Source organism: Jatropha curcas, chromosome 6 (genome assembly GCF_041381405.1).
Source record: "Jatropha curcas cultivar XTBG-Jc1 chromosome 6, XTBG_Jcur_1.0, whole genome shotgun sequence".
In the NCBI taxonomy this organism is placed as follows: domain Eukaryota; kingdom Viridiplantae; phylum Streptophyta; class Magnoliopsida; order Malpighiales; family Euphorbiaceae; genus Jatropha; species Jatropha curcas.
In genome coordinates this window covers 23,224,178-23,235,961 of record NC_143156.1, presented here as the reverse complement: position 1 = coordinate 23,235,961, position 11,784 = coordinate 23,224,178, and the positions used below count along the sequence as shown (strand labels likewise).

Here is an 11,784-nt window from a genome sequence, read left to right as displayed (position 1 = left end):
AGTGGAGGAGGTGTTGTGGGATCAACAATGGAAGAGTTTGAGGCTGGACCTTCAAGAACATGATCATTTGATGGCAAAGTGAACGTTATCTCATCAACATTAAGGGTAAGAGTATTAGGAGAATCAAAATCATGTAAAAAGGAAACGGAAGATTGAGTAACATTTGGATGAGTAGAGAAAGAATAAAAATATATATTTTCAAAGAAAGTAACATGACGAGACACACGTATGCGATGACTCAATGGATCATAACAAATATACCCCTTGTGTTTATCACTATAACCAATAAATACACATTTAGCAGATTTAGCAAATAACTTAGTTATTTCATGAGGAGGAAGCAAAACGAAACAAATACAACCAAAAACACGAAGATGGGTATAATCAGGTAATCTATTGTAAAGAGCATAATATGGAGATTGATTACCAATTATAGGAGAAGGTTGCCGATTTATGAGATAGATAGCTGTATGTATAGCTTCAACCCAGAATTTAGATGGAATAGATGATTCAAGTAAAAGTGTTCTTGCAATTTTCAAAACATGGCGATTCTTTCGTTCCACAACACCATTTTGCTCCGGTGTTCCAGGACAAGAATATTGAGTTAAAATGCCTTTCTCTTGAAAAAAATTTATAAGATTCGAAGCACAGAATTCTCCACCAGAATCTGAACGAAATATTTTGTTTATTTTGCCAAATTGTGTCTCAATCATAGTAACAAAAGTTTTGGCTATATTTGCTAGATCAGATTTAGAACGTAAAAAATACACCCAAGTAAATCGAGTAAAGTGATCAATGAACAAAACAAAATATTTATAACCAAGTCTAGATAGAACAGGGGAAGGACCCCATAGATCACAGTGTATTAGATGAAAGGGTGCATCAACTTTTGTAGTACTAAAAAGAAATGGTAATTTAGCAAATTTTCCAAGGGCACAACTTTGACAATTCTGAGAAATATCAGACTTAACATGCAATTTTTCTGGAAGAAAATTGGATTTGAACATAAATTCTAATCGGGTAGTATGCGGATGACCAAGGCGACGATGCCATAGATCCCATGTGTTATTGACAGATGCAGACAACAAGGCTGAAAGACCTAGAGGATAATTTGGTGTACCATCTGAAACTAGATGAAATAAACGTCCACGTTTATGCCCCTTCATGATCACTTGTCCCATTTGAAGGTCCTGCACATCACAACCAACAGGGGAGAATTTTACCACACAATTTTGGTCAGTTAATTGTCCAATAGAAATAAGGTTGGCTATTAAACGTGGGACATAAAGAGTATTAGGTAAACAAATGGATTTCTTAGACTCAATGGATAAACAAATTGTGCCAATTCCTTTTATAGGTAATTTTCGTCCATTGGCTGTGGTAATTGAATCATTCGAAGAACAAGGCTTGAGTTTAGAAAAAATATGTTTTTGACCAGACATATGATTAAAGGCAGCAGAGTCAAAGAACCAAGACACAGATTTAATTCCTTTACCTGATAACCCAGCAACAGAGAAGGCAGAAGAAAGAGCACCTGGAAGAGCTGCTTGCACTGAATCTTGAATCATCTTTTGAATTGTGTCTGATGAAAATAGAGTTTCTTTATTGTTGGCACTGTCTCCATCATTACTCGTTGTAATAAATGCTGAATGACCATTCTTATTTTTCAATATGTGACAATCCAAGATAATGTGTCCTGGCTTTTTGCAATAGTTGCATATATTGCGCTTATGACAATGAGACTGCACATGTCCCAGTTTACCACAATATCGACATTGAGTACCTGCTTTCCCTGTAGTCTTTTGTTTTGAGTAACACTTACCACATGAAGCCATAAAGACTGCATCTACTGAGTTGGTTTTGTTGTCTAGCTGAATCTGAGTATTCAGCCTTGTTTCTTCATGAATAAGATCTCCAAGAGCAGACTCCATACTCAAATTTCCTCGATTAATTAGCGTAGCCCTGACATTCTCAAATTCTGGTCGAAGTTTCATGAGGAATTGCATCACTCGTGCATGATCGCGTTCCGCCTTAATTTCTGAATATGCAATATCAGAAATAACACAAGAAGATATCATATCGTGTTCTGTCCATAGCTTTAAAATTTCAATATAAAAGCCACGAATATCTCTATCCTCTTGGTTGATATTAGCAATTTCATATTCAAGTTGAAATTGCCTTGATTGATCCACTTGAGAATAAGTTCCTTGAAGATGTTTCCACATTGTTGCTACAGTTTTGAATGATCGGAGACTGAGTGTGATTTTAGGTTCCACAGAATTTAGAATCCAAGTGATAACCTGAGCCTTTTTTGTTTTCCTTTGTAGCTTGGCTTCTGTGGTACCTTCTTCCTTTTGAGATCCATCAAGAATACCAGAGTATCCTTTCCCTTCAACAAAGATTCGAAATTGAAATTCCCAAAGAGCAAAGTTGGTCCCATTGAATTTAACAGAAATGGATTCAGACTGACTTCCCTCCATTTTATGAATTTGAATTGAAAATAAAAAAAAAACAATTGGACAATCAAAGATGAGAGGAAAAATTATACAAGCTCTGATACCATGATAATAAATGAAATAAACAATATTTTCCTCAATATCTATTTTGCACATTACAAGCCTATTTATATACATGAATTGCATCTATACTAGGCAAGTGTAGCTTAAAACCAAATTCACTTTGACAATTGTTCCTGAAGGTAAGGAGAGATTAGCTGTGATTTAATTTGATTGACAATTAGTCTCCGTATTTAGCTAACTTTGACAATTAGTCTCCTTAATTTGCTCACTTTGACAATTAGTCTCTTTATGTTGCTTACTTTGACAATTACCGCATACTAACCAATCTAATTTATTTACAAAAGACTATAAATGTTCTATATATATTTAAGCTATTCCAATAACTTAATTTCTTATTATTCAATTTAATTTACTTAATTACTCAATTAAATTCATTATCAATTAATTCTTTATCTACAAAAATTGAGAATTGAATCGTAGAGCGTACCAATTGAGAATCGAGCGACGATTCCGTGATCAGCACGAAGAGAAGCGAATTCTGTCTCTCGGCACTTCGCCGGAGTGTCGCCAGCCAGTCACCGGACCGCCTTCGTCGACGGAAAATCGACTGTGGCAAAAAATGAACAATATTTATACCAAAATGCTCAAAATCTTATTGCATGTTCCATTTGAACTGGGTGTGCCTGTCTTGGCCGGAAATGGCCTTGATAGTGGCTTCGCCACTGCCAATCATGGCAGTTCCATCATCCGAGCTTCATCGCCGGAATTGATGGGGGAAAAGAGATCTCCGGGAAGGGGGGAGTCGATCGAGACATTTCCCTCGACCTCAAGCTGCTGGAATCGGCGGAGACGCGCCTAAGACCGAAGAGTAGCACTGCCGGAGGAGACGGCCCTAATTCGCGTCGCTGGAGGTCCGATCGGAGTGAGGTAAGGCTGGGAAATGGACTGGAGACTCCAGGGAAGTCGAGCGCCACCTCCCTTGCGTCGGATAGTGGCCGAAAATGGGCTAAGGGAGGAGGAGCGGTGCTACCTTTTCCTGCGCGAAGAAGAAGAAGAAGAAAGGAGAAAAAGAAAGAAAGTAGGTTGGTTTCTAGACCATTCCGGTTCGATTCGAACCGGTTTGGTCTGATTCAATGATTTGGCTCGATTTGCTTGGTTTGCAGGTTATTCGTGTGGTTTTTGAAAAATCAATTTGATTTCTGAGTCCGGTTCGGTTTATTTTAGTTAGGTCCCGTAACATTTCCTCGATTTTAAGATATTTAATTTATATAGTAGTTACATACATATACATACATTCGTAATCAATGAGTAGCTGGAGTTCCATTTTATTTCATTGTAAATTTTAAGTGTTCTCAAATTGAAAGTTTTGATAATATATTTTGGGCTTGGGCCCAACTCGAAAATTTGGGCTTGAATTAAGATTGTATTTCATGTACAGCCCATTTGGTCAAAATTTTCAATTTTTTGATTTAATAAAAATTGAAAGGTTTCGAAGATAAAAATTCAGCGTATTTCACTAATAATGCCCTTAATGAAATTTAAAATATTCTAAAATAACTTTATTGATGATCAATTAAATTTTATTTTAAATATTATACCTAATAGATAATTAACGTTAACTATATACCAATTAAATTTTATTTTAAATATTATACTTAATAGATAATTAACGTTAACTATATATTAACAAATATATTTTATTTTTAATTATTTTAATGTTATATAATAAGGTTATACATGAAAATTAAAAATTCTTTTATTTACTATATATGTTTTTTAATTTTATTCAATTTAAGATTTAAATTAAATGTTAGAGCTAAATACATATTACATACTTCATGTATTTATTATATGCATTATTTTGCTCTCTTCAACTTAATAGATAATAAAATAATTTATAATATATAATTTATATACATTTGGAAATAGAGGAGGGAATTATGAGATTTTCTAAAGTAGCATTAGTTTAATTTGGAAGTCCTAATATATCATTTTAATTACTTTTTTATGCATTTAAATAGGAGAAAATAATCTATTTATCCTTTTAAAGATCCTTTTTAGTTCTATTTTTAATGCTTTTTAATCGAAAAAAATAAATTCTATTTATACTTTTGAATATCTTTTTAGGTAGATTTTTTATGCTTTTTAATTGAGAAAATATGTATATGTATATATATTCTCTATTTGATTTTGTAATATTATAGTCCATTGATTTTTATAATTAATAGTTTTTTATGTTTTTAATCATATGTTCTCATTTTATATTGCTTTTTAGAAGGTAAATCGAAAATCTTAATTGAACTATTGAAAATGAAACTTAAATTCTATTATTTATTATGTTCTGAATTTTTTAAATTATGATTAAACACATTATTATTAGATGATATTAATTAATTATAATGAAATTAAAATAAATTTTTTTTAAATATATTATTTCGTTTTTTGATTTTTTTTAAAGAGAATGGTCTACACTTGTTTGAATCATTTACATATTATTGTATTTTAATATTTTTTAACTTTAACAAAAGCAATGGAAGTTGCAGTTATGTTATTTGACAAATATAAAGAAAAAGAGAGTTTTTTCTTTTTAGTTCTAATGAAATCTTTTTGAAAAAATAGGATATAGATATTTGAATTTACTATCATTTTTATTTTCGACTTTTTTCTATTGAAAATGAAATAAAGGGAAAATTCAAGAGTTCTATTTTTATTCAATATTTTATTCTTTTATTTTTGAAACTTAAAAAATTTTATTTAATTCTTTTATGATTTAATTGGATATGTTTTTTTTAAATAGATATAAAGATAATTAGACCTTTAAAATTTTAATGTTTTTTCCAAATATTTTTTATATATGACTTTGTACTTTTTGAATTTGATCTTATTTATATGTTTTTTAAACTTGATAGAGTACATTTCATTATTGATATTGTTGTTTACAAATTTACATATTGATTCCCATGTGGAGTTGAAAACTTTAAGTAATTTATTTTTGGATTCTGTACAAAGACATAGTCTAAAATATTATATGCTATTGATAAAATTTGAGCTTAACTTACATCCGACAAAAATAATTAATGTGGAGATTAAAACCATATCTTATATTGTGGCTATGCAGAGTAAGTCTTGGTTTATTAGATTAATGTTATAGCATCACCAAATTATAGAATATTTTGCAGTATGATAATTGTAAATTTATAGTGATTTTATATAATTAATTAACAGTTAAATTATATATATATATATATTATTAAAGGGAGAAACAGAAACATAATTTTCTTTTCAATTAGATATTACAATACAAGACATGTTACAAAATTCATTGTATATATAAAGCGCAACATTAATTAATCATTATATTTATTTTAATCTAAATAAGAATTTGTACTTTAATATTATATAAATAATAAAATTAAACGAGTACATAACGAGTAAAGGGAGAAACAGAAACATAATTTTCTTTTCAATTAGATATTACAATACAAGACATGTTACAAAATTCATTGTATATATAAAGTGCAACATTAATTAATCATTATATTTATTTTAATCTAAATAAGAATTTGTACTTTAATATTATATAAATAATAAAATTAAACGAGTACATAACGAGTAAAGTCCGAGTAAAGTCAAAGTGAACGTACATCATAAAAGAACTAGTATATTAAAAAAGGGGTAGTATTATAAAAAGTAATGCTACCACTACTAAAATAAATTTCAAACGGAAAAAATGTTAAATAAAGTATAGGAGGCCATAATATGCATTTGAACGTGAAACTATCATATGACGCTAACGTTCATGCCATTTATATACACACCAGGTGGAAAAGAAGAATTAATGAACTTCCTTTTTCATGCAGGAAAAACCAAAGAAGAATTAATTTCATAGCATGTTATGTAAACAAATTGCTTCATTGCCAGAAGTTTAAAGCAAGAAGCAATCTGCCACGTGATGTGAAACTCATAGGCTCATAGCTAAAAATAGAATTATAAAAGGGTCTGTGCGTACATGCGTCTGGACATCATTTCTACATCAATCCCTGCTTTGCTTGAGCACTACTGTTGGAAAGGCTATAATTTTTTGCTGGGACATATTGCAACAATTCCACAATTATTTGCAAACGCAACAAAATTTTATCATATAAAAAACAAAACAAAGACAGAATACCATATATGTAAGTATCCAAAGCTTTAATCTCTAACCCATGCATTGAAGATAATTACATAAAGCATTTATTTTTCTGATAAATCATCACCATTGCAATTTTGAACATCGGAACTGTTCTTGCAATTGCCATTTTTGGGAGGAGAAATAACCAACTCTATTGTTTCTGCTTCTTTAGAGGTTGATTTTGATAGAACAAGCTGAGACATTTTCTTCATCTCTGCATTTTTTCCCCACAACACCGCATATAATCCACAAACTATCATTGTTGCCCCTAATATGCTGCAATCATTAAAACATAAAAATGAAAAATTTATGAACTTATTTATCCTCCATTAAGATTTAGAAATACTTTATTCTTTACCAAAATTTTAAAGAAAGCATATAATTAGATTATAAGAAATAAAAAATGAAAAAGCTATAAACTTCTTTTGATTTTTGAACAACAAAAAAATAAAAAACTAAAATAATATCAAAGAGACCCTTAATTTCAATAGGAAAAAATGAATGAAAAAAAAAAAAAGAAAAAGAAAAAGACAAAGGCTATACCTTCCAAGGTGTAGATTCTCGTCAAGGAACATAGAACCGGCAAATGCAGTACATAAAAGCATTAGAGGGTTAAAAATGGAGACAAATACGGGGCCCTTCAAGCGCACACACCATATCACCAGAGTTACCATCACTCCAGCTACTACTATTCCCTATAATTTCAAAATTTCATAAAATTTGTTACTTATTTATAATTTTCAGAATACATGTATATTTCTTTATGAAGGTAAAATATATACCGCATAAGCTGCAGTAAGCAGCCTTATATTCCAACCTAATTTCCATTGACTCCAATCTTTCTCCATGCAAAAAGCATAAACAGATGCTTGGATGGATGCCATTAAAGACATCAATGCTGTGCTTGAATATGGACTTGGATATCTTTCACTCATTTTAGCCTGGACCAAAATGAAATTGATTATATAACAATTAATGCCAGTTGTACTTGTAGTTTCAATGCTACAATCTTGCATCTTTCTTGTACATTGCTTTTAGATAGCATTAGATAGGGAAATTGCATAGTTACTTACATTTATTTTGGTGTTAAATCCTTTATTCTTAGTGGAATAAAAGAAAATTATTACAATAAAAATTCCAAGAAATGTTAATTTGTAGAAATCACCTGAATGATTAACCAAAAGGCATAGGAAAAGCTACTTGCCACAGCCAACAAACAGCCTAATGCATGCTTAGAATGAGATGAAGCCAAGTGGACTACTCCATCACCATTGGATTTATAATCCTTCAAGAGGTCAATTTGTGTTTTCCATATGTTGATTTCCACTCCCTTATAAAAGGTAAGCAACATGGCCCCACCAATACCCATTAGTGTCCCCACCACTTTTGCCTTCCCTGCTAGGGTTCTTATTGCCAACTTCTCCAACCTGAAAAATTTATCAATATTGTACTATCATTAAGTGACATCAATTACAAAGAAAAGAGTTAGAGACAGAAATTAATTAAACAAGTATTATTTACCCAAATGAGATGGCTAAGATGAAAGTGACTGCTGGTACAAGATTATACATGGCAGAAACAAAGGTTGCAGATGTTAAGACCAAACTCTTCAAGTACATATTTTGAAACAAGGATCCCCTGCAATTAGATAGGTATTGTAGGTAATATAATTAAAATTAATCACCAACCATTAATATATAATCATTCATTATAAGTTTTGAATGTTAAAATTTCCTTCTACATTTCATTAATTATTGATAAATTTTAAATATTAAAGTTTTTTATCATTGCATGCTTATGTATACTTTATTTATGGGTGACGAATATACATCGTTAGAAAAAAAAATTATCCTTCTAATAACAAAGAGCGAATGTATATTATCCAGATGTAGTCTAGTTGGTCTTCTCACTTATTTGATGAGTGAAAAGTCTCGAGTTTGAGTCCTCTTATTCAATATATAAATTTGACTATATATTTTTAGCGATTATATTCTTGTGGCCTCTTAAACTTTATAGGAGACCTATCATGATTCTACACTTTCATAATTATGACTGAAATATAAAAATACATGATCATACGTAAATCTCACAAAGTTCAGAGGCCACGAGGAAAATCAGCCAAACGTGAAAAATTTTATGCATTAGGCCCAAAAAGTTTACTAACATTATTATAAACATTTGGTAATTTCCTTTTATTCAATGCTTGGTTAAACAAGAAATACATAATGCACATATACAGGTTGTGCATTCCGGGTTAGAGACATGATGATTTACCCGTTAAAAAAATCAAGACAATTTTAGGCTAATGCATTGCTTTACCCTGAATTTTATTGTGTGTCAATTTCATTTTATTTTGACTATTAAGTCAAATTCATCATGAACTTTGATATTTTATTACAATAGCATTTAAATTGTGGTTACAACTTAAATTACAAATAAAAGATATATTAATGTCGCCTTGAATTAACTTAATCTAAATTAGTCACTCATATAAATTTATTAAATTTAATTATTCTCTTGAACAAATTTATTTTTTTATTGTACAATTACAAATTATCTTTGATTTTGATTATATCTTATATTCTTTTTTTGACAAAAAGATCATTAACAATTTCTAGTCAAACAATTTTAGTTCAATTTTTTAAAGCTTTGTTTTTTAGATTTATAATTATTTCAAAATTTATATTAAAAGTCACAAAATAATAATAACTTAGTTTATTATTTTAAAAGTACTCTAACTTTTTTAAAAGATATCCATTTATCAAATAATGAATTTTTATTTTTTATTTATTATCAATTGAAGAAATAATTTAAAAATAAAAAAAATAATAGAGATTTTCCTTACTATTGACTTAAATTCCCACATCTACACAAACATATTAAGTTAACCTAATCCCAAAGTCAAGAGTGAACCCATAGATATGTACGTAAGTTCCAAAATATAAGATTGAAGGTGTAAGAGGAAACCAGTAACATACCCCAATAACCCGCAAAGAAATGCTTGAAAGAGCACCGTCCACGTAAGTTTAGGCCTATTCTTCCTGTAAAATCCAAATGAGAAAAAGCACTAATTTTTTATGATTAATTATTATAATTCCATTCAAATTATACATAAATCTAATTTTTAGAAGCATTGGTGGAGTTTAGTCCATATTGCATGTACAATTTATATTATCATACCCAGAGAAAATAGAAAATAGAAAATTTTGATTACATAATTAAGAAAAAGAAGAAGAAAACTAATTTTTACCTCTCAAAGAAAAGAGCAAGAGGAAGCATGAAAGCAGTGGCAAAAATGAATCTATAGGCACTAATGATTCTTAAGCTCATTCCATCAATAGCTGCAAGTTTATATAACACATTATTACCAGAATATGCCACTTGAACCACCACCATTATCATAACTGGTTTACACCCTTCCACCAACTTACGAATCTTCATTAAATCACAGAATATTATATAAATATATTATAAGAAGAAAATAATTATTTATTTTTTCTGTTGTTTGGTTTTGGGTGTTCCACTTTGTATTTATAAGTGGGAAAGTGACATGGTAGGTTACGATGTGACATAACTTTCAAGGGCTATGATTTATTGGAAGGTCTTTTTCTTCTAAGGTTATGATTAACTATTCCTTCGGTTTTTGATCTACTCATACATGTTCATGCATTGTTGCTTTATAGTCTGTGCTTAGTCAAGTAAAAGCGAGTTTGAAAAGTGACTGTTCATGATCTTTAAAGGAAAAACAAATTGGAATTTGTTTCTTATAAAGGTACCTAATATTAATTTAGAACATTTCTTGACTCCAAAAGCAAAATTTTGTTGAATTTAACTTAATTCTCTTTTTAGTTTTCTTATAAGACGGCCTTAATTTTATTGGAAAAGGTGTTCAATATCGGTCAGCCATAGACCTCCCAAGGAGCCTTATCCTTGGAGATGTGGTAAGACATCTAAGAAATTATTCCATGGAATGTATTATCTACACTAAGTATATATATCTAATAATGATAATAATGATAATTGACATACATAAGAATTTATGTATCCTTTCCTTTGGAAAAAGAAAAGGTTAAGCATCATTAATAAAGTGTGATAATTACTTAAAAGACTTGATCACAAAAAAAAAAAAACTTGAACTTTTGAGATTTTTTTTTCAAATTTTTCTAATACATTTAATTTTTTCAATCAATACCATGTCCTTATTTTTTATTGTCAATTCTGACTTTTGTTTAAAGTCCGATTAGGTGTGGTCAAGTGGTGCAACTCTAGGAGCAAAGAAACCTACTTCGCAAACCTTGAGATTGCTGATAGTGTGAATTGCTCAATAAGAATCCAGTAAGAGTCTATTAATTATAAAACTGAACTAAATTCTTTCAAGCTCATGGTAAGACGAAACGAAGATTATAACAACGCACTTTTTCTATTTTAAGGACTCCAAAGGCAAGGATGAAAGTCTAAAAAATCGCCATATGGATATGAATTGGTGTATTATGGGGCTAATGAACGGCCAAACAAGTAACAAACGGAGGTACTCCGAAAAGTGATTGTAATTAACAAGGAAAAATAAGTCTAAGATAGTAATTGATAATATTAAAAATACTGACTAAATTTGCCAAAAACGTCAAAGTTGATATTTTATTTTAGTGATTTGACATACTTAAAATGACAATCAACTATTAATTAGGTGTATATAAGAATAGATATATATTATATAAGAGCATAAATAAGTATTTCCCTAATAATACCTTCATCATTTATTAAAAAAATAAAAAGTACATAACCTAAAATTAGTTGGGGAATTCTCTAGTTGAAAGTTTTCAATATTTAGATTAATATTCTAAATCTCAAAGATCACACATTTCATTATTGCAATAAAAAAAAACCTTTCACTATATTTCTCCTTGTACTTATTAATTTACAAAATATTATATTATGTAAACACAGGTAGTTAATTAATTAATTAATTATAATGAACATTGCATTTATCAAATAAAAGGATTGAAGTGAATAGTATTTAGAACTTGATATAATATACCCTCATATAATGTGAGATTCGTCTATTCAAATTCAGATTGATCTCACTATATATGTGAA

The 11,784-nt window shown here is 29.7% G+C and overlaps 1 protein-coding gene across 1 annotated transcript; it reads right to left on the bottom strand.

Annotated features, from left to right (window-relative positions):
* Positions 1-6,630: 6,630 nt before the first annotated feature.
* LOC105635533 (WAT1-related protein At1g25270) lies at positions 6,631-10,187 on the bottom strand. The gene is made up of 7 exons (XM_012218602.4): positions 9,941-10,187; positions 9,669-9,731; positions 8,212-8,328; positions 7,856-8,117; positions 7,473-7,631; positions 7,234-7,385; positions 6,631-6,966 (listed from the first exon to the last, which is right to left on the bottom strand). The coding sequence occupies exons 1-7, from the start codon at positions 10,129-10,131 to the stop codon at positions 6,753-6,755; spliced, it is 1,158 nt and encodes a 385-aa protein (XP_012073992.1). The 5' UTR covers positions 10,132-10,187; the 3' UTR covers positions 6,631-6,752.
* Between the last annotated feature and the right edge of the window lie 1,597 nt (positions 10,188-11,784).

What these genes read in the sequence shown, in the direction of transcription:
- LOC105635533 (XM_012218602.4), bottom strand. Translation starts at nt 10,131, where the DNA reads ATGAAGATTCGTAAGTTGGTGGAAGGGTGTAAACCAGTTATGATAATG. An exon ending in ATCTTAGCCATCTCATTTGG is followed by an intron (nt 8,118 to 8,211) that starts GTAAATAATACT and finishes TAAATTTTTCAG; the next exon opens with GTTGGAGAAGTTGGCAATAA. An exon ending in GAGAATCTACACCTTGGAAG is followed by an intron (nt 6,967 to 7,233) that starts GTATAGCCTTTG and finishes TAATGATTGCAG; the next exon opens with CATATTAGGGGCAACAATGA.